This window comes from Hibiscus syriacus, unplaced genomic scaffold (genome assembly GCF_006381635.1).
Source record: "Hibiscus syriacus cultivar Baekdansim isolate YM2019G1 unplaced genomic scaffold, ASM638163v2 tig00116939_pilon, whole genome shotgun sequence".
NCBI classification, from domain to species: Eukaryota; Viridiplantae; Streptophyta; class Magnoliopsida; order Malvales; family Malvaceae; genus Hibiscus; species Hibiscus syriacus.
In genome coordinates, this window is record NW_024063477.1 from 1,392,125 (window position 1) to 1,415,474 (window position 23,350).

General features: G+C 35.0%; 3 protein-coding genes across 3 annotated transcripts; 1 reads left to right on the forward strand and 2 right to left on the reverse strand.

Annotated features, from left to right (window-relative positions):
• Positions 1-1,853: 1,853 nt before the first annotated feature.
• Positions 1,854-3,056, forward strand: LOC120188251 (pentatricopeptide repeat-containing protein At3g53700, chloroplastic-like). Its single transcript, XM_039191734.1, has 2 exons — positions 1,854-2,761; positions 2,864-3,056. Exons 1-2 carry the CDS (start codon positions 1,854-1,856, stop codon positions 3,054-3,056), a joined length of 1,101 nt encoding a protein of 366 aa, XP_039047665.1.
• A 7,389-nt stretch (positions 3,057-10,445) lies between these two features.
• LOC120188192 (short-chain dehydrogenase TIC 32 B, chloroplastic-like) lies at positions 10,446-12,366 on the reverse strand. The gene is made up of 8 exons (XM_039191699.1): positions 12,182-12,366; positions 11,745-11,976; positions 11,585-11,664; positions 11,352-11,505; positions 11,198-11,276; positions 10,816-10,900; positions 10,682-10,728; positions 10,446-10,619 (listed from the first exon to the last, which is right to left on the reverse strand). Exons 1-8 carry the CDS (start codon positions 12,300-12,302, stop codon positions 10,449-10,451), a joined length of 969 nt encoding a protein of 322 aa, XP_039047630.1. The 5' UTR covers positions 12,303-12,366; the 3' UTR covers positions 10,446-10,448.
• A 5,356-nt stretch (positions 12,367-17,722) lies between these two features.
• Positions 17,723-19,730, reverse strand: LOC120188191 (actin-like). The gene is made up of 4 exons (XM_039191698.1): positions 19,629-19,730; positions 19,022-19,415; positions 18,031-18,644; positions 17,723-17,935 (listed from the first exon to the last, which is right to left on the reverse strand). The coding sequence occupies exons 1-4, from the start codon at positions 19,686-19,688 to the stop codon at positions 17,870-17,872; spliced, it is 1,134 nt and encodes a 377-aa protein (XP_039047629.1). The 5' UTR covers positions 19,689-19,730; the 3' UTR covers positions 17,723-17,869.
• Positions 19,731-23,350: the final 3,620 nt, after the last annotated feature.

The window sequence follows — 23,350 nt, forward strand, 5'->3', positions numbered from 1 at the left end:
TTCTCACGGCTTCGGTCGGAGGTAAAAAGAGGGGAAGGAGGAGTATTGGCTTCGTTTTAAATGGAGATTGGAGCGAAATGGCCACCAAATTGGTAGCCGACGGTGTTATTCGGTGGGGTTTGAGAGTGGTCGACCACCGCCGTATGGTGAGAAAATGGAAAATGTGAGAGAGCAAATGAAGGATGGAGGAGGGTTAGTTCTGTTTTAGGTTAATTTTTAGGTTTTTTTTTATTGAAATATTAAGTTAATATTAGATTTGTTGGATTAATTTATGTATAACCCCTCAACTTTAGTCGCGTATTTGCATTTTTGTCATTGATTTTGGATTATTCTGAATTTTATTTTGAATGTAAGGTCTGATCGTGATAATTTACCTTATTGCTTTGTTATGTGTTTATTAAGAAGTTTTAGGGTTAATCCTTCTCAGGTCCCTAACATTGAGGGGCTTTTTTACGAAATAGTCACTCATCCCTCGTTTTTTTAATTATTTTTGAATATGATGTTGTAGTTTCATTAGTTTTATTTTAATTAATCATTTATACTTTTTATTTTGAAATTAGCTGATGTAGTTTTATTTTTCTTTTATTATGGCCATTGGTTTTTATTTATAATATGCTCACTGTTTATTTTATTTTATTTTGATCCCTGTTTTAATTTCATTCATATTCGAATGTTTGATTCGAGCATGTGGTGACCCGATCTGGGGTACGATCCATATTATTATAGTTCGGACTCTGTTAACCACTAACTACTAACCTTTCTAACTACTAATCACTAACCGCTAACCTTTTATTTATTTATTTTATTTTATGTTCGAACCATGTACGACCTTGCTAGGACCTGCCTCGGGGTACGACTCACACTATTTACGGTCTGGGATAAATAATAAAGTTTGACACTAACATTTTATTTTTATTACATTTTTATTTAATTTTATACACTTTTAAATTTATGCCTTTTATTTTCTTTATTTAATTTCAGTACTTACATTTTACTTGCTTTAATGTTGTAATTCTTTTTATTATATTTTAACCCCATGAATGAAGGGGGCATTCTTCTATAGAGAGGAGATCGATGAGATATCATTCCTAGTAGTCGGAATGCAAATCTCGTGATTTTTTCTAAAATTAAAGAATTTTCTCTAATAATTGTTTCGGAACAAATTAATCAATATTCAATAAATGGATCGTAATTTAATTTTTATATTCGAATTTATAATTTCCACCATTTACGATAATATATAAGCAATTAAGTATCAATTTTGAGCATTGTGGGGTGTTTATCCTTCCCCACGAGTATCCAACTCTCAGATCCGTTAAGTTGAGTTTTTGATAAACGCAAACCATTTTTTGTCTTAAAAACAATTTAAAAAATTGTTTTAAAAGACGTTTTTAAGTATTCGATCTACCTAACACAAAGGTCGATGGCGACTCCAAATCAATTGTTTTCAAAATAAACACAAAAATTCAAAATTTTCCAAATGAGTCGTAAATTCGAGTTGGTTCGTCAAAAAGAGAGAGGTTATGGCAGTCATAATGAGATAATTAGTAGAGGGATTAAGCCTGATGTGTCCACTTTTAACATATTGATTAAGGCTTCGTGTAATGCACATCAAATTAGGCCTGCCATTTTAATGATGGAAGAGATGTTTGGTTATTGTTTAGCCCCTGATGAGAAAACGTTTACCATGATTATTCAAGGGTTTATTGATGAAGGTAATATGGATGGTGCATTGAGGGTTAGAGAACAAATGGTGGATGCTATTTGTCCGGTTACTAATGTGCGTGAATGTTTTGGTGCTTGGATTTTGTAAGGAAGGTAGGGTGGAGGAAGCCTTGGATTTTATACAAGAGATGACGGCGAATGACGGGTTTTACCCATATCAGTTCACCTTCAATACGTTGGTGAATGGTTTATGTAATGCATGCTATGTTAAACATGCTTTGGAGATCATGGATGTGATGCTTCGTGAGGGGTTTGATCTAGATATATTTACTTACAACTCTTTGATTTCGGGATTGTGTAAAATTAGTGAGATCAAGGAGGCAGTGGAGGTTTTAGACCAAATGGTTTCGAGGGATTGTTCGCCCAACATTGTTACAAATAATACTTTAATTAGCACCTTGTGTAAGGAGAACCAAATTGAAGAGGCCACCGAGCTTGCTCGTGTACTTACGAGTAAGGGGGTTTTACCTGATGTTTGCACATTTAATTCTTTGATTCAAGGTCTGTGCCTGACAAGAAATCATAGTATTGTTGTGGAATTGTTTGAGGAGATGAAAAATAATGGGTGCAAACCCGATGAATTTACCTACAACATGTTGATTGATAGCTTTTGTTGCAGAGAGAATCTAGAAGAAGCTTTACGTCTGCTGGAAGAAATGAAATCGAGTGGCTGTGCTTGGAATGTTATTACTTATAATACATTGATCGATGGGTTATGCAAAAATAAGAGGGTCCGAGAAGCAGAGGATATCTTTGATGAGATGGAAATTCAAGGGGTTTCAAGAAATTTCGTGACATATAACACCCTCATCGACGATCTTTTCAAAAATAAGAGGGTAGAAGAGGCTGCTCAGCTTATGGACCAAATGCTAATAGAAGGCTTGAAGCCTGATAAATTCACATACAATTCTTTGCTTACATACTTTTACAGGTCTGATGATATTAAAAAGTCGGCGGATATTGTCCAAACCATGACTTCAAACGGGTGTGAACCAGACATTGTAACATACGAAACCCTGATTGGGGCCTTTGTAAGGCATGTAGAGTCGAGGTTGCAAGTAGACTACTTAGAACAATTCAGATGAAATGGATGGTTGACTCCACATGCTTATAACCCAGTTATTCAAACACAATTTAGAAGAAAGAGAGGTAATGAAGCTATGAGGCTTTACAGAGAGATGTTGGAGAAGTGTGACCCTCCTGATGTCGTCACAAACAAGATATTATTTCGTGGCCTTTGTAGTGGTGGTGGACCAATTGGAGAAGCTGCTGATGTCACGAATGAAAGAGAAGAACAAGACGGGGAGATTAGAATTGAAGCGAGAGAATAAGGGGAAATGGATGAGGAATTACATATTGAGAGAAAGGGGATCAGAGAATTATGGATTTCAATTCCTAATAAGAAGGCTAGAGGAAATTACCTAGAGTTGGAGCAGAAGATGAGTTGGGTAGAGGAGATGGGCTCAGGCAGGGATCCAGTCAACAGCCCAAAGGAGGAAAATATTTAGCTTATCTGCAAGGAGTCTATTAGAGAGTTAGTTATACAACGTCCTTTTCTTATTTGCCATAGTACATTGTAATGAAAATAAAAAAGTGTACTAGGGAAGAAGAATCTACCTGATGAATGAATGAAAATATTATTTCTGTAATCTCTCTGTTTTTCTTCTTATAAAACCTTCATTCCTTCAAATTTTCTTCTCCATTCTTCTCGTTTCATAACAAATTGACATCAGAGCCTAAATTACTGGCATTAGCAAACTGGGAAAACAGAAAAAGAATCGAGTAATGGCAGAGTCAACTGAACTTACTGGTCAACTGAACTTACTGCCATTCAGCAGCAGATTGAAGAGTTATCAAAATGAGTAGAACAAGTCAGTGATGAAACGAAACCTCCAAAGTGGTGGGAGGAGAAAAAACAGTCGTTTAAACAATCTGGAATCGAAGATGAACACCAATCAAGCCTATATAGAACAAGTCCTACGAATATTAACGGGGAGGAATGATGAGCAATATATGACGAGCTCATAAAAGAAGCAGATTGCTACACCCACTCTAACTAAAGTTGAAGAAAATAAACCAGTGATGGTGACAGTGATTAATGATAAGTCCAGATTCTCGTACAACACGGATAAACCAGACATCCTCAAATCTAAACCCTATGAGTCACAAATGGATTAATCAAATATGATGGGGCTATAATAGTTCAAGGAGGAGCAGTAGGAAATACTGGATTTATACTTCCTAGGCCTAAAGTAGAGCTAAAAATTTTTGATGGAACGAATCTAAGGGGTTGGGTGCAAAAATGTCATAAGTTCTTTCATCTCTTTGGAATTCCTGAAGAATAAAGAGTTGAGATAATTGCGATGTATTTATAGGGAAAACTGAATCATGGTTTGATGGTTATATCATGCAAAAAAATCGAGTACATTGGCATGAGTTTGAAGCAGACTTGTGTCATCAACTTAGTGATATGCAGTATGCAGATGTCATAGAATAATTTAGTAAGTTAATTCAAAAAGGAATGGTGGAAGAATATCAAGTGAGGTTTGAAGAGCTGAAACCTTTCATTCTAATACAGAATCCAACCTTGGGGGAGGAATTTTTTGTGTCCATTTTCATAAGTGGACTAAAGGAGGAATTGAAACATATGGTCAAAGCTCTCAACCCTAAAGAGGTAACCGAGGCTTACAGGCAGACTAAATTATATGAGATTTCAATGGATTTTGAAAGCAAACGACAGAAACAAAACTTAAGATTCCCACCCAAACCAATTTTAACAAACTTGTTGCTATTCAAACAAACCAAAAAGTTCTGCCAAATCCTCCCAGCAAGACCAATTTGCTGGAGTATCGCAGATTGAATAATTTGTGTTAAAATGTGGTGAAAGATTTCAACCAGGTCACCAATGCAAGTTAAGACAACTGAATGCTATTGAGGAATTGGATAACTAGGAAGAAACAATCATAACAGAAGAAGTTTTGGGGGATTCAAATGATAAATATGAGAATCTGAAATTTCAGTCAATGCTCTCACAGGTAGCATCGGGTATACTACAATTTGAATTCAAGGCTTGGTCAAGGGTAAACCTCTCAATATTCTTATTAACAGTGGCAACACACACAACTTTATCACTCCTAAATGGGCTAAAGATGGTACTGGTTAGTTTCAACTCAACCACTAGCCATTACAGTTGCTAATGGTGAGAAATTATTTGGTTCAGCTAAAATCAATCAGTTATATTGGATTATGCAAGGCCATCAGTTTTTTCATGATTTCCGGTACTCAATCTAAGAGGCAGTGATATGGTCCTTGGAGTCGATTGGATGCACAAATATAGCCCAATCCTTATGGATTTTAATTCCATAACTATTACTTTTGAGAATGAGGGACAACAATTATCTATTTAGGTCATCAAACACCCTTCCTTATGAAAACAATCTCTAATGACAAAATGCAAAAGATCACTGCTAAGGATCCAGATTTATTGGGGGAAATTTATTTGCTAACTATGGAAATTGATGAGAAGCATGTACCTAATGAGTTACAACCACTGTTAGCAGAATTTGCAGGAGTTTTTGAGGAACCTACAGGATTACCTCCTGAAAGAGTACATGACCATACAATTACACTTAAACCGGGTGCGGCTCCGATCAATTTGCGGCCTTATAGATTTTTACAACATCAAAAAGTAGAGGTGGAAAGACAAATTTCTGACATGTTAGCAGCCTCTATCATTCAAGCAAGCAAAAGACCTTTTTCCTCACCTTGCTTACTGGTTAAGAAAAAGGATGCTTCTTGGTGATTTTATGTAGATTATAGGCAGCTAAACAATCAAACAGTGAAGAATAAATTTCCAATACCAGTGGTGGAGGACTTATTAGATGAATTACATGGAGCAACCTATTTTTCTAAATTAGACTTAAGGTCTGGCAATTGGCAGATTCAAATTCAGCTTAGAGACATCTACAAAACTGCCTTTCGCACTCATCATGAAAATTTTGAATTTAAGTTAATGCCCTTTGGTCTTACAAATGCCTCTGCTACGTTTCAATCTCTTATAATGGTTTGTTCACTCTCTATTTGAGAAATTTTGTTATGGTATTTTTTGATGATATATTAGTGTACAACACTACATTGTCTGCTCATGCACTACACTTGAGAAAAGTTTTAGAAATACTGACACAACATCAGCTTTATGCTAAGAGGAGTAAATGCTACTTTGGATAGCCACAAATGGAATATTTAGGCCACATTATTAATGCTCAATGGGTTTCCACTGATCCATCAAAAATTGTTGCCATGAAAAATTGGCCACTTCCTCAAAATTTAAAATCTCTTCGGGGATTCTTGGGGTTAACATGCTATTATAGAAGGATCATCAAAGGTTATGGTGCAATTAGTCGTCCACTTACAATGATGTTAAAAAAAATAAGGTTTTAAATGGACTCCTACAACATTGATAGCCTTTAATCAATTGAAGGAAGTAATGTGTAAGGCTCCAGTTTTGGCTCTTCCTGATTTCACTAAAGAGTTTTGTTTAGAAACTAATGCGAGCTTAGAGGGTATAGGGGTTATTTTATCCCAAGGAGGTCGTCCTTTGGCCTACCTTAGTAAAGCTTTAAGCCCTAAAAACATGGACCTTTCTATCTATGAGAATGAATATCTGGCCATTCTTTTGGCAGATTCGAAATGGCGACATTATCTTGAATGTGGTCCATTTATCATTAAAACAGACCATGAACCTTTGAAGTATTTGTTAGAACAGAAACTCACAACAACAATTCAGAAGAAGGGATTTACCAAATTATTGGGTTTAGACTACACAATTCAATACAGGAAAGGGCGTACTAATGTTGTGGCAAACGCTTTGTCAAGACAATTTGTGCAGATAGGTGAGTGTAAACATATGAGTGCCATGATTATCATCCCAACTTGGGTTAAGGACATTGAACAAAACTATGAAAATGATGTTGCAGCTAAAGAATATATTCGAGCAGTAACTATTAACATTGCTAGTGCTCTAAATTGGAAGTTTTCAAAAGGTGTTTTGTGTTACAAGGATGGAGTTTATGTGGGAGAGACAGGTGCTTTACGATTTAAGATCCTATAAATTTTATATGACTCTCCACATGGAGGGCATTCGGGTATTCAAGATACATATCAGCGGGTGAAAGCTTATTTTTACTGGCCTAAACTTAAAAAGATGGTCTCTAATTATGTACAACAATGTGATGTCTGCCAATGCACTAAGGTGGAGCATGTGGCTAAACTGGGCTGCTACAACCAATTCCAATTCCTCAACAAGCATGGGAGGTGATAACTATGATTTTATTAGAGGTTTACCTATTTCTTTGCATAAGAATTGCATTTTAGTGGTAGTGGATAAACTGGCTAAATATGCTCATTTTTAGCACTTTCTCATCCCTATATTATGATGAAAGTGGCTAAATTATATTTAGATCAGGTATATAAGCTTCATAGTCAGCCTAAGATGGCCATTTCAGATCGAGACAATACCTTCATTAGCCTTTTCTGAAAGAACTAATGAAGCAATTGGGAACCAACACACTCTATAGCACAGCCTACCATCCTGAGACGGAAGGTCAAACTGAGCGAGTGAATCAATGCCTTAAGAAGTACTTAAGAGGTTTGTGTTTTCTAAAACCTACACAATGGGCAAGATGGTTACCTCATGCTGAATGGTGGTACAATACACATCATTTAAAATTACCCCTTTTGAAGCACTATATGGATACAAACCTTCTATAATGTTATGGTGTTCTGAATCTAATGTAAACAATGTTTAGACATTACTACAAGATAGAGAGAAGCTTAGACAAATTGTCCGCGATCAATTACAGCAAGCAAAAAATCGTATGAAACATCAAACTGACAAAAATAGTAATGAAAGGACATTTAATGTGGGAGAAGAGGTGTACCTAAAACTACAACCATATCGGTAGACTTCCCTAGCAATCAGAAAAAACTTGAAGTTAGCAGCCCATTTTATGGTCCTTACAAGATTCTGGAAAAGATTGGTGAGGTTGCTTATAAATTAGACTTACCAGAGACTGCTCGTATCCATCATGTTTTCCATGTCAGCCTCCTGAAGTGAAAACTTAGAGAAAAGACAGTAGCTTCATCAGAACCTCCTCAAGTAATAGATGATGGCCAACTGAAAGTATTTCCTGAGAAGATTTTAGGCAAAAGAATTGTAAAACGAGATAACTGTGTTGTTACTCAATTATTGGTTCAATGGATGAATTTGAGTTCTGAAAACGATACATTGGAAGATTATACAGTCTTGCGCGCCCAGTTTCCTGATTTTGATCATTGGGGACAAGGATCTGCTAATGGAGGGGTATTGTCACGAATGAAAGAGAAGAACAAGATGGGGAGATTAGAATTGAAGCGAGAGAATTAGGGGAAATGGATGAGGAATTAGGGATTGAAAGAAAGGGATCATGGAATTAGGGATTTCAATTCCTAGTGAGAATACTAGAGGAAATTACCTGAAGATGGACCAGAAGATGAGTTGGGCTGCTGAGGAGATGGGCTCAGGCGGGAATCCAGTCAACTGCCCAAAGGAGGAAAATATCTAGCTTATATGCAAGGAGTCTGTTAGAGAGTTAGTTATACAGCTGTCCTTTTCTTATTTGCCATAGTACATTGTAATGCAAATAAAACCGTGTACTAGGGAAGAAGAATCTATCTGATGAATGAATGAAAATCTTAATTTTGTAATCTCTCTGCTTTTCTTCTTCTAAAAACCTTCCTTCCTTCCTTCGAATTTTCCTTTTCTTTTCTTCTCGGTTCATAATAGTTGATTTCGTAGTTGAGATGATCGAGAAAGGATTTATACCCGAATTCTCATCATTCTATATGCTGGCCGAAGGACTGTGTGCATTATCTATGGAGGATACCTTAATTAAGTTGGTTAATATGGTGATCGAGAAAACCAACTGTTCAGACAGTGAGGTTTCCATGATAAGAGGTTTATTAGAATCCGTAAATTTCAAGATGCCTTAGCTACCCTCGGGAACATCCTGGACAACAGAAGAAATCTTACTGGTCAAGATGAAGCTAGTTACTGCTCTCAGCTAAACGTTGCAAAGAAGAAGCTTCAATGTTACATTATATGAAGTTGGCGTTCAATGTTCATATAGAGTATGTAAGATCCTATCCTGTTGTTAATGAACATGAAATTATTCACAATTTTGTGGGAAGATGAAATGCTTGGACTCTGAATTTAAGAAAATTATTCTACTGTTTTTTGTTCTTTTTCTAGCGTGAGGATGAGATCATCTTCCACCTTCCATGTTTTCAGGCAGTGATTCATTATTGTATTCAACCAGCATGTCTATTTTATCTGCAGATACACTAATATTTACCATTTCTTCTTGAACTTGATACAATCCCAGGAATTGTATTACAAAAACAAATACATAAACCATGATCGATCATTCTTCCATAGATTCATAGAACAAGTATAGCTATGAAGAAAATCTACAGAGAATCCAAAACCTAACACCCCTTCATTAGACTTTTATCTTGTTACTATAGTCTCATCCAATTCGTTCATTAAACTTAAAAAAAAGATCGACTCGAGAATGTTAGAAGTCATATAGGCAATCGAATCGGTGGGTACTCGAGAAGAGGTGGAGCCACTTGTTGATGATGTTTCGGCAAAAGAAATTCCTAAAAACTGAACAAGGGATGTTCATATTTTGAGCTGTGCCTTCTTGCTGGTCTTCCTCGCTTATGGAGCTGCACAGAATTTGAAGACTACTGTTAGTGCTGTGAGTTTCTTCTACTGCTTTCCATTCTTATTCATTGACTGTAAATTTTCCTCCAGCTGTTTGGTTAAGGAGAAGACTGACTGCTATTTGAAACTCCCAAATCTTTTTTTGAAGATTTCATAGTTTTGCAGAATCATTAAATCGAAAAGTTTGATCTTTTCTTTGGGTTTCAGCAAGGGAACTTGGGAATGGTGACGCTTGGGATACCGTACGTGTCTTTTGCGGTTTTCTCATTGTTTGCATCATTGGCGGTTCGAGTAATAGGGTCTAAGAATGCTCTGGTTCTGGGAACTACTGGTTATTGGTTGTTCATAGCTGCAAATTTGAAGCCTACATGCTAATCACTGCTCATTTAATCACTTGGTGAATCTACTGCCATATAATGCAGGTAGAACAATGCAGTCACATAATGCTTTCTACATTTAACTTCCAGCTACATTCACTCTCTATCCTACTTACTGCTGGTTATATCTCATGACGATTCCGACTGGGTATCGGCGATGCGGTATTTAATACACAGCTCAGTGCTTTGCTGGCTCTACTGTCTAAGTATTACATGGTACGAACTTCTATCTGTTTATACGAGTCGTCCTATATGCAGAGTCTAAAATTTTTCATTACCTTGATCGATTTTCTCTGGTGCAACCTGCAGTTATGGACTTCTAAACCCGTAATCACATATTGAATATTTCAGCCAGCTAAAGGTAGATTCAACGCTTCTTTCAAGGTGCCATTTGTGGTTGAACTTTTGTTTGTGATTGGTTAACTTTATCCTATAAACGAAAAGTAATGACATCTTCCAAGATCGATGTTTCAATATAATAAAGAGAATTCTGTAGCAATGCAACTGTTTCAACTTTCTAGTAAGTAACCAAAGAACACGACCGTAGGCATCTTTTATCTTTATGTAATCGGTACTAGTTTTCATTTTGAAACTGAGTTTATCAATTTGTGGCTGAATTCCCATAATTCCCTTGCCAAAGCCTCATCTCTAGCATATGAACTTGGTGTCATCTCATTGCAGTCTACAAAGTACTTCCCGGTGACTCCCTCCAGCCGTGGGTGGAGGGCCACGTAGCACGTCGTAGCTGCACCCTAAACACGGTTTTGAAAGGTTAATTTCGATCTTAAACTTGAGAAAAAAATCCGGATTTTACCTGTGGAACATTCTTCCATAGGAAGAAACTGAAGAACTTGAAAAACTCTGCAACATAAACATGCAAATTAGGAAATAAATGGTGAAAAGAAAAACAAGGTTTATGAATGGAATTCGGAATGTGAAAATCAGTACTCATTAGAATGGCAACGTGCTTAAACAGAGGCGTCATTATCAATCCTGGATGAACTGAATTTACTGTGATGTTCACACCTTCCTCCTACACATCATTTAAAAGCCAAAACGATGTTACAGCTACTTTTGTAGGCAAATTTATGGTACATTTATATCAAGTATATCAAGCAATTGATCCATCATCATCAGGACCTTTTTAGCCCGTGATCGAAGTTCACATAAAAACAACTCGACCTGAGTTGATTACACCCTAGTAATAATAACTCCAACACGGGAACTATATGATCTAAATTTAGGTTAGCACAATTGACTGGTTCGTCACATGAAGCAAAGATTACTTGCCTTACAAGGTAAGGCAAATCACATAGATCGAGAATTTTACCTGCAATCGGCGAGAGAGTTCATTGGCATGCAATATATTTGCTAATTTGGACTGTCCATATGCTCTTTTGTCATTGTAACTGAAAAGGAAAAACAAATAAAACACAATTTTAGCAGAAAATCATATAATAGATCTCAAATCAAACAATAAGTACCCTTCTTTAGCATTTATCCGATCAAATTGGATCCCATTTTCATAACAATAGGTGTGTGCTATTGATGATAAGTTCACAATCCTTCCTTGAACACCACTAGCTTTCACTGTGTTCTTCATTTTGTCTAAAAGAAGCTCGGTTAAGAGGAAATGCCCTGGGGAAAATACAGCAACAAAGATTAGTCTTGAACTAAAAGAAAATAGAAGAAATACTGCTAATTTCTTTGAACTTACCAATATGATTAGTTGCAAACTGAACCTCGATTCCATCTTGAGAAAGATGAAAGGGACAGAACATGATCCCGGCATTGTTACTGAGACAGACAACGTTGTAAAACACTTGTTATTGATTCCTTAAAAAGAATGGTCGTTTAATTAGGGTGCTTGAAATTACATCAAGATATTGAGAGGAAGATTAAGAGCGATGAAGTTGTCTGCAAATTCTCTGATGGATTTAATGGAGCACAGATTGAGCTCCAAGACATCAACTCGTGCGGTTTCGGTTTTTGCAAGAATGATTTTTTTTTCTTCATTAGCAGCTTTCAAGTTCCTCGCACCGATGATGACATGAACACCACGAAGAGCCAATACTCTTGAAGTCTCCAACCCAATTCCACTTGCTCCGCCTGCAATTTACCACCTCAAAAGAATCAAAACGTCGCAGAATAATGCAGAAAAGACGAGCGAAGAACATGGTTATGTTGAAACTCGAAACATTACATATATAAACAAATGAGTCAATCCGAAAGTCTCGGACAACTTGTACAATGTCATAAAAAAATTATATATACAGTATATAAACGAAGTGTGAGAGAAAACGTGATAGCCTACCGGTTATTATAGCAGTGAGGTTGGTTCCATCGATGCCTTGAGTAACCTCTTCAGCAGTAGAAGCTGAACCGAAGCCGCTGGGTCCAGGCCAACCTGTTACCAACAAAATGAAACCAGACATTTTCTTGTTTTTCGAACAAAGAAGGAAAGATTTGGTTTCTTTTTCTTGGTAAAAAAACAGAGAATAAAAAGGAGCAGATGAAGAAGGAAGGGAATGCGTGGGTATTTATGGGTTGGGCGATGTGTAGGTGAAGAACAGTTAATACTCTCAACGAACCATCAACTATATGCGTATGGAAAGTTAAATTCAAGTTGGAACATGCAACATTTCCTAGTCATCCCACTTTTTTATGTGCTTTCATAAATACCATTCATATCACATGCAACGTGTACCCAAAACTTTCTTTCCCCATTTTCTTGCATCAAAACAAGACTTCATTGGCTTATAAATTTGATTGGAAGACATGTGATGAGCTGTGTATGAAATAAAGTTTGAAGTTTTAACTAATAAAACGGTTGGTTGATGTGGTACCGACCTCATCTCCCATAAGAAGATAAAAGCAATCATATAAATTAACTATAAAATGGTGGATATTAAGTAATAAATCGAACACCAATGATAGTAACTAATAAGTAATTGGTATAATGGGATGATATATTATATTCCTTGAGTATGGTTAGAGGTTCAAATCCTAATATTGTGAATGGCTCAACTGAATTGGGAGGATGTCTCCATAGTAGACATATGTAATATTTGATTTGAATTAGTCAATCAATAATAGATCAAACCCCTATATGATTTACCAAAAAATATATGAATAACTAGCGCTAGTTTTTGGACCAAAGTGACCAAGACTGAATATGCTCGTTTCAGAAAAGCTCCATCCTGTAAGATCGATGTAATTTTTTTGATAGGATCAAACTTATAAAATTTTAAGAGATAGAAATATATCATCAATATATACATAATTTAAGGGTAATTTACACATTTAGTACTTAACCTATCAGTTTTCATCCGTTTTAATACTTAAACTTTCAGTTTTTTCAAAACCATACCTAAAGCTTACTTTTTATTTCATTTTAATACCCCGTCGTTAAAAACTTAACGCGTTTAGTACCTAAACTCTCAGTTTTGATCCATTTTAGTACCTTAATTTTTTAATTTTTTTCAAAACTTAAGTATGATTTAGGTACTAAACATGTTTTGGTACCTAGACTTTCATTTTTTTCCAAAACTTAATGGAGGGGTACTAAAATGGAACAAAAACTAAACTTTTGATATGGTTTTGAAAAAAATTGAAAGTTTAGGTACTAAAATATATCAAAACTAATAGTTTAGGTACTAAATGCATAGTTTACCCAAAATTTAATTGTATAAGCATTTAAAAGTTTCCTTCAATTTTTTGTCGGTTTCCATTAATTAAATTTCTTATATAGTTCTAATTCTCTGTGATCGAAACTACACTTTTAGTTTGAAATTAGTTTAGCTTTTATTGTTGTGAGGAGATGAAGGGAAAAAGATAAAGGTTTTATAAGTTAGGGTTATGTGATCATAAATTCATCATCGAATGATAGATGTGTCAAAACGGTCCTTAAATTTTTTGGTGTTATTTCGGGGAGCGATCCAACTTAATATTGGAAAAGGTTGAGTTTTAAAATAAAAATAAATAAATAGATTTGGAGTCACCATCGACCTTTGGGTTAGATAGGTCGAATACCTAAAAATATCTTTTAAAATAATTTTAAGAAAAATAATTTTAAAAGATAAAAATATGATCTGCATTCAACTAGAATTTTGTTTTGAAAAAGGGTTTAGAAGTTGATTACGTTTGGGGAAGCATTAGAACCCCACAACGCCCGAAATCGGCATCTAAACGATTATACGTCATCTAATATTGAAATCGACAAATTCGAATATACATTTAAATTATGATCCTTTTTAGAAAAAATATAAGGGATATTATTTTGTACGAACAATCCTCGAAAATACCTTCCTAGTTAGTTAAGGGGGCATTTTTCATGGATTCCTCATATAAAATAATATTACCCTAATTTTTAGATAAAATACATATATTAGATATATATAAAACAAATTCATTTGAATATAAAAGGTATTATTTTGTTCGAGCAATTATTGGAAACACACTCTTTGTCAGTTAAGGTGCATTTCTATAAATTCTTCGTGCAAAATAATATTTGAAAATATTACAATTAGCAAGAAATTAACAAAAATGTAAATGATGGATCAAAATAATAAAGATTGTGACTTTAGGGATTAAATCATAAAACCAACAAGAAATCAAGGCAACCATTGCAAATATTTCACAAACTAGGCACTACATTCGTAAATAGACCAACTTCTATCATTCAAGACCAAAATGGACATATTTAAAGTAAGACGTTCAAATTAAAATATTCCTAAAAATAAGATAACAAGCAAAATGGGACTAAATAATAAAACTAAAAAGTTAATGTCTCAAAAAGAAATTAAATAAATAACACAGCACATAATGTAAAAATAACATATTACAAACACTGAAAATGTAATAAACCCATATATTTAGGACCGAAATGTAAATATCTAATATTACATGTTGGAAATCGAAATAATAAAAAATACATAACTTAAAGTGACCAAAATGAACACACGTAAATAAAAGAGGCCAAAATCATAAACCTAGGAAAGTTTTAATCCAATACTACAATGCAAACTCCTAAAACCAGAGACCCCTTCACGTAGTTTGCCCATGCGCTGATCACTTGGAGCTTTAATCCTCTAAGACTATGTTGTTTTGAGCCCCTATAAATATCCTATTATAGGATTTTGGCTAAACTTCTCTTTTATTTTTTTTTCTCTTCAGTCGCACCCCTCCCCTATTTTCTCTCAACCCTTTCATTTTTTTAAGTTGAAAACTAATCGGTGACCGCGAACCACCGCGACCACCACCACACGACACCCCGATGAGGGGTTAATCCTCTTCGGAGATACACCAAACACCACCCATAAATCCCTTTTTTCTTAAACCAAAACAATGAACCTTAAAACTCAACAAAACAAAACCCAAAACAAATGGGCCACCTTAAACGTTCGGCCAACTCCCTCGTTACCGGTGAAGACCCTTAATCTTGAGGTAAAACTCTCTTCTTTTCTTCTTTTTTTTTCTATTTTTTCGTTGTTGTTTTTTTTTTTGTTTCGAAAACCAAATCCCGAATGTCTTTCCCCCTCTGATTTTCTTCTTTTATCTCCCTTTTTAGTCTCTGATTTGCGTGTTTGGTGTGACTAAAATCCATAGGGAAATGATTTCTCTGCAAAAACATTAAAAATCGGATCCTAGTCTGACAAAAAATCTGATTTTTCAACATGTTCGGTATGGTTTTACTGTTGATGATGACTTTTGGTTGATTTTTTTATTGATTTGCTACTATAGATGACGGTGTGGCGGTCAGATCATTGGGAACATGCTGGAACAATGGCGACAGTGCGACTTTTCACCTACTCGTGGCAGCGGCTGTAACTGGAATTAGGGTGGAAAATTAGGGTTTTAACAAACCCTAATCTTAGTGGGCTTAGGGTTTGGATAGTTCATTGGGCCTGCTGATGTAATTTGGGCCCATGTTTGTTAGGTCGGTTGAGTTTTGTAGCCTGTAAATAAATAATAATAATAATAATAATAATAATAATGATAATATTAATGTCGGGACGAAAACGAATGTCTATGAGATGAAAAATAATTCTAAGTTGAATTTAATTCAAAGTTAAATTGTTTATTTGGTCACCCACCTAATATTTAGTTTGTGTTTTAGTCATCTAACAATTATTTCTTTCAAAATCATACTTAACGTTACATTTTGATTCTATTTTGGTCATATGACGTTAAAAAAATTAATGTTGATGTTGATTTGTTAGTACAAGGTAATATCATGTCAGTATTAAAAAATAATTAAAAATATCACGTCAACATCATCATTAATTTTTTAACGATGGGTAACTAAAATATAACTTTAGATGTGATTTTAAAAAAAAATGGATGACCAAAATTAAAATGAAGTAATAGGTAGGTGACCAAATAGATAGTTTACCCTCAATTTATTTGTTTCATATAGCTCTTGGTGTTGTATTGTTGTTTTGGATGGTTACACTTAAATGAAATTTGAAAAATTATTATAGGTAAAAAATTATATGATTATAAAAATAATATATTTAATATTAATATCAATATTAAATATATAAAATTAAATTTAAAATAATTTAATATTAATATTATTTAGTATAGGGTAAATTACGTATTTAGTATCTAAATTATAAGTTTTGATTCGTTTTAGTACTTAAACTTTTAATTTTTTCAAAATCATACCTAACATTTAGTTTTTGTTTCATCTTAGTACCTCTACATTAAAAACTTAATGACTTTCCATTTTTATGAGTCAATTACATCATTCATCACTCAACTATCTTCTCACTTCTATTTTGGTTTAAAGTTTTAAATTTAACTACTCAATTTTCAAATTGCTCCTATTTTAATCACTCTAATTTATTTTATTAATAATTTTTGTGACATGATATTTTTTATTATTTATTAATATATAATTAAAAATAAAAAATAAATTTGAAATTTAGAGTGATTAAATTAAGAGTAATTTGAAAGTTAACTAATTAAATTAAAAAAAATTAACTTTAGTGACCAAAATAGGAGTTAGAAGATAGTCGAGTGATGGATGATGCAATTTACCCATAAAAAATGCCACATGCAAATCACCGGTAAGTTTTTAATGGCGAGGTATTAAAACGAAACAAAAACTAAACGTTAGGTATGATTTTGAAAAAATTGAAAGTTTAGGTACTAAAACGGATCAAAACTAATAGTTTAGGTACTAAAAGCGTAATTTACCCAAAACTTAATAAAGTATATTAAATACGATAAAATCAATCACAAAAAATATCTACGTGGAAGCAAAGAAAGCAACTTGCGGCGGAGTGATCTGAGACAACAATGGTAGTTTGAAGTGGGGCTTTAAGAAAAAACATTGGTCCTTGCTTAATACTTGAAGTAGAACTTTGCGGAATATACGAAGGCCTCCGGGATGCATGGAAACTCAAGGAAAGAAGAGTTATACTCGGAAACTGATAATGAAGAAACGGTCAAGCTACTCTAAATCGATGACTCGAAAGGAAGACAACTCACCATGTTTAACATATTGATGTCCTCTCAGTTAAATATATCGAGTTTAAAATACATGGGATATCATGTATTTATACTCTTTATGATCGACATTTATAGTGAATTATTGTTTTACTCATTAAATAAGAACGAACCACGTTAAATCTTTCACCTCGCCTTATTTATATGGATCTGCTTTTGGTTCTGTTTCAGATTTCAAATTCCTAACAGAAACATTGCAATTATTCTTGGTTTGAAAAGTAATCAAATTGATGATAGCTAGAAACGACGTCGGGATTGAAAAAGAAAATAGATAATATGAATTAAGCTGGTAGCAACAAGTAATGTTGGGCAATTATCCCTCACTACTACAATGAAAATGGAATATTTCAGACAAATCTTCGATCCTTTCAAAGGTTATTGTCCAAACAAAACAGGAAATGAAACCACGCAATGACAATGTAAGAAGCAATTACTGCCTAATAGAGAGCAGTTGTTAAGGCTAAGCCTATCTTTCCCTTGCTTGCGCTCAAAAACATTTCCTGTGCACAATCGAAGGGCCAGACTCGTCGTACTCGGCTTTCGCAATCCACATCTGCGCTCGGGGGAAAGTAGGGTTCCGGTGTTAGAAATTTTTCCATAAAGCGATTCGATAAAAACGACTCAATGATAACTGCAGGATAAACTTACCTGTTGGAATGTGCTGAGGGATGCCAATATGGATCCCCCGATCCACACACTATACTTCCTCTCAGGTGGTGCAACAACCTTAATCTTCATGCTGCTAGGAGCCAACGCTGTGATCTCTTTGCTCATTCTATCAGCAATACCGGGAAACATGGTGGTGCCACCACTGAGCACAATGTTTCCATACAAATCCTTCCTGATATCGACATCACACTTCATTATGGAGTTATAAGTTGTTTCGTGGATGCCAGCAGCTTCCATTCCGATCATAGATGGCTGGAAAAGGACTTCTGGGCATCGGAATCGCTCAGACCCAATGGTGATCACCTGACCATCTGGCAACTCATAGCTCTTCTCGACAGAAGAACTGGTCTTGGCAGTTTCTAGTTCCTGCTCAAAGTCAAGGGCAATGTAGGCCAACTTTTCCTTCACGTCTCTCACAATTTCCCGTTCAGCAGTGGTGGTGAACGAGTAACCACGTTCAGTTAAAATCTTCATCAGGGCATCGGTGAGATCACGGCCAGCAAGATCAAGACGCAAGATCGCATGTGGAAGAGCATATCCCTCATAAATAGGAACTGTGTGGCTGACACCATCTCCAGAATCGAGCACAATACCTGTACATAAACATAGAACAAGGATCTTACAACAATACATCACCCTACTAAATACTACCTGCAAAGCATGATATAATTTGATTTCCAATAGGATCTAAAGGAAAAAAGATTCATTTTGTGCATTATAATCCATATTGATTCTTCAAATTCTATGCCAAACTATAACTCTCTGTTCAAACACTGATTATCGACTTACAAGGTAGGTTATGCAATTAAAACAAGCAAAGATCAATGGTAATTGAAAAGAAAGCTTTCCAATCGAAGATCCTTATCATTATTAGTTAGCTAAATCGGGTGATCTTTTCTCCTTTAGATCCCAAAGCAAGGTATCGATACAACATTTCGAAACAAATCGAAATATTCAAGGAACATCTTACCAGTTGTTCGACCACTAGCATAAAGGGAAAGAACAGCTTGAATGGCAACATACATAGCAGGCGCATTGAAGGTTTCAAACATGATTTGGGTCATCTTCTCACGGTTAGCCTTTGGATTAAGAGGGGCTTCGGTGAGAAGAACAGGATGCTCCTCCGGGGCGACACGAAGTTCATTGTAAAACGTATGATGCCAGATTTTCTCCATGTCGTCCCAATTGTTGACAATGCCATGCTCGATCGGGTACTTCAAAGTTAAAATACCTCGCTTCGATTGAGCCTCATCCCCAACATATGCATCTTTCTGTCCCATACCAACCATCACTCCGGTATGACGAGGGCGGCCAACAATGCTGGGAAACACCGCCCTTGGAGCATCATCCCCAGCAAATCCAGCCTAACAAACAATTTCGAACACCATATTAAACACCGAAATTGAATTACAACAGCTTATTGGAACCAGGGATTTAAATAGTGCTATCGGAAGTGTCGTCCGAAACTGTTATTGCATCATTGCACGAACACAGTGCTACCAAAATCGCGACGGAAGCTGCAATTTAAATACCTGATTGGGACAACATTTAAATGATAAAACATTCCAGTCTAGTACCTTAACCATCCCCGTTCCATTATCGCAGACAAGGGGTTGAATATCCTCACCATCAGCCATCTTCTACAACAAATAGAACCAATAACATAACATCAGTACATTTGTTGCAAGAAATTACAACAATCCTACGTAGATACGTATCATTTCAAAACATAAACCAAATCCAAGCACATCATACATTGGTCTGAAAAAAAATAAACTTTTAAAAATGGGTTACACCAGAATGACAAAACAAAAGGAACAAGAACAGTTTAAAACCGAAGTACAAAATCAAGATGGAGAACGAAGAAACCTAAGAAACAATCGGAGATTTCGCGGCGTTGGAGGTTGTCTTCTCAGATAGCACCAGCCTTTTAAGAGCCTCACGTTGTATTCAGAAATGGAAAGAATAAACAAAAATGAAGAACGAAACAGACAAATATATATAATTAAAAGTTTCAAAACTCGAAATAAAATGCGACTTAAATGTGCAGTAAATTCGGCATATCGCCAATTCCAGACCATTTCCTTTATCATTTATGAACAAAAGATCTACCGTCCATATGACTGGGGCCATCCGATCCGGCGGTTGTTGCATACCCGGGAAAAAGAAAAGAATTTTGGATTTTGTTTGACGATTCTACCCTTAATATTTGTAGGTATTTTCTGATGGAATCACTCACGACGTGGAAACGAATGATTTGGGCTGGTGGTATCTGACTATCCACAGCTTTACAGTTACAGCCCATTTAAAATGTAGAATTAATTAATCAATACAATACCATTGAACTTTAAGTAATATATTATTTATATCATTAATTTTTAAATAAAATTAATTATATATTTAAATTTATTTTTAGTTTCAATATAAATATTAAGCCGTTAAATTATTGACAATGATGTGGTTATTTTTCATATAAATTTAGTTTATATATTGATTTTTTATTAAATTTTAATTTATGTATCAATTTAGTCGATATAAATCAATTATCTATCATTATTAGTCAATTTTTTGGCAATAATTATTATTTTTGATAAGATCAATATCAAAATATTTATATTTTATTTCTATTTTAAAATATTTATCTATCAATTTAGTCAATATTAATAAATTCTCTATTATCGTCAGTCAATTAAGATTGCATATTTTTGAATTATAATATTATTTGATCTGAAATTTTATATTATTAAATTTTTATTTGGAATTAATTGAATATCCAAAATTTTTGTTCAAATATTCGGATCAAAATATAAAGTATAATTTAAAAAATAGATTTAAATTTTATATTTTGTGAATTTATACAATATTTTTTATAGATCGATTATATTTTATATGTATTTAATTATTCACTCACAATAAGCAATCAAATATCTGAACTTTTATTGGACTACAATCTTAGTAGGTTAATAGGTTACTCACTTATTAGGCTAAAGCTTATCTTTTTTGAAAGGGTTTTGTACGAAATATATGGTGAAACATACAAAACAAACCAATACTAAGGGTTTCATTAAAAAAATCTCTCCAAGTCTAAATGGAGAAAAAATAGTGCAACTTAGCATTAGGAATACATAGAAGCTGTTGAACAAATGAATAATAAGCAACCTAACAAACAGTACAAATCATTGAACAATCCCAACATATATGCCCACAAAACCAAGAACACACCCACACTACTGCTGGAAAAACAAGACAAAAGTACAATGGAAACAAAACACCACACTACAATCCCACCTTTTGCACAACAGCTCCCACAACAGCTATAACCAGAACACGTGACCCCCAAGCAAGCAAGGAAATTGAAAACCCCAATAATAACCGCCAAATCAGGATCGAAAGGATTTCACCATATCAGCTACCAATACCCGAAGCACCTGAACAGAGCCAAATGCTACCAGCACCCCAGCAACTAACACCGAACCAGGCAAACGCAACAGTAAGGCACCGAAACAGATAATCACAGTAGCAAAGAAAGAACCCTGCACACATAACAACCTAAACGCCTGAAGCACAGTGACCCCAGAACAGACAGCACCCAACAATCAAACCAGTAATCAAAGCAGCTAGTTAAAGCTAGAAACTGGATTCCACCTCTAAGCAAGAAACATTGAACCACACGAACAAAATTGAAAAAGAAATAGAATCAACAAACCATGGGGCGTGACAAGGAGCCACTCGGATTCCTACCTCTCTCGGCTTGCAAATATTCTCTCATTTCACCCAATGGATGGGTTTGTTGGAATTAGATTTCCAGATGAAGTTTGATATCAATTTATTTAGCTCAGAAGCCACCGACGCAGGGATTAGGAACATGGACAAGTAATACACTAGAAGGTTGCTAAGTACCGATTTGACCAAGGTTATACCTCCTGCGAAGGATAGAAGTCTGCCTTTCCACCCATCGAGTCTTCGCAGAAATTTCTCCAAGATAGGTTTCCACAGGGCAGAAAAATTCCTCGAATGCCCTAACGGAAGACCGAGATAATGAGACGGAAACTTGTCCCACCCACACTTAAGAACACCTGCCCAATCTTGTATGCATCTCTCATCTACATTGATCCCAAACAGATTTGATTTCTTCATGTTAAGCTTTAGACCAGAAACTCTTCAAAGATTCTGAGGACCTTCTTGATGTTCAGCACAGACTCCAAGTTAGCCTTAGAAAATACTTTTAGATCATCCACAAATTGAATGTGAGAAATACGAACTCAAAAGAACCCACAAGAACGCTGTTAATGAGTCCAACCTGCACCGCTTTACTTAAAATACCACTCAGAGCTTCACCCACAATATTGAACAGAAAAGGCGAAAGTGGGCAGCCATGCCTAAGGCCTCTTCTAATGGTGAACCAGCTTGACGGAGAGCCATTCACTAGAACAGCAATGGACGGAGTGGAAATGCTGCAAATGCATGTAATATTCGTTCTCATCGGGACTTTGTTTTGAGTTTTAACATATATATATATTTGAAAATATGGTTTTTCGAAAATATATATGGTATAATATATAGTATATTATTTATTATATATTTTTAAAACATATAGTTTTTAAAAATATGTTTAATATATATAATTTTTGAAATCATTCGGGTTTTGAAAATATAATATATATTATATAATATTTATAAATATATTGTTTTAATATATATATATATATATTATTTTCTTCTTTTCTTTTTTTTATTTAATTTTTATTATTATTTATTTTGTATATCTAAATTTAAATCTGATCCAACAGTTCATATCCAAGTCTAGAAAGCTTAACAACAAGCTCAATTGACCAGTGAGTAAGCTGCCGAAACCCAAGAGGAAGCCCAATAAACATGATTCAGTAAATTAGGGTTTCAACATTTAGTAAGGGCGTCACATCAACCTGGGTCGTTGGATCTGGCCCTTTGATCCAACGACCGAAAACGCATCAACGATCACTATCTAACGGCGTGTGGAGGCCATGCGCCAGTAAGGTCACCAATCAGCCATGATTTCTAGAGCGAAATAGAAGCAAAAGGGAAAATACTTGCCCGATTTTTTTCTGTCAACTTAGCGACGAAGTACGAACGTACAAAATCCCCAACAAATCGGACTGCACCATCCCGTTATAACCGGAAACAACCCCATTGGGGGGATATATATACACCGAAAAAGCTATTGAAGAGGACAAAAAAACATCGCACATCAGAAGCAAAGCAAACGCATAACAACAACAACAAGGCAACAAATATACAAAGTAAAAAAGTTCAAAATCAA

Bases quoted from the DNA above. Each gene is read 5' to 3' on its own strand.
- LOC120188251 (XM_039191734.1), top strand. From the start codon at position 1,854: ATGACGGCGAATGACGGGTTTTACCCATATCAGTTCACCTTCAATACG. The intron at 2,762-2,863 runs GCATGTAGAGTC...AACACAATTTAG, and splicing joins CTGATTGGGGCCTTTGTAAG to AAGAAAGAGAGGTAATGAAG.
- LOC120188192 (XM_039191699.1), bottom strand. From the start codon at position 12,302: ATGTCTGGTTTCATTTTGTTGGTAACAGGTTGGCCTGGACCCAGCGGC. The intron at 11,277-11,351 runs GTACTTATTGTT...TTTCCTTTTCAG, and splicing joins CGGATAAATGCTAAAGAAGG to TTACAATGACAAAAGAGCAT. The intron at 10,901-11,197 runs GTAAAATTCTCG...AATGATGTGTAG, and splicing joins AACTCTCTCGCCGATTGCAG to GAGGAAGGTGTGAACATCAC.
- LOC120188191 (XM_039191698.1), bottom strand. From the start codon at position 19,688: ATGGCTGATGGTGAGGATATTCAACCCCTTGTCTGCGATAATGGAACG. The intron at 19,416-19,628 runs GTACTAGACTGG...ATTGTTTGTTAG, and splicing joins ATGGAACGGGGATGGTTAAG to GCTGGATTTGCTGGGGATGA. The intron at 18,645-19,021 runs GTAAGATGTTCC...GTTTATGTACAG, and splicing joins TGCTAGTGGTCGAACAACTG to GTATTGTGCTCGATTCTGGA.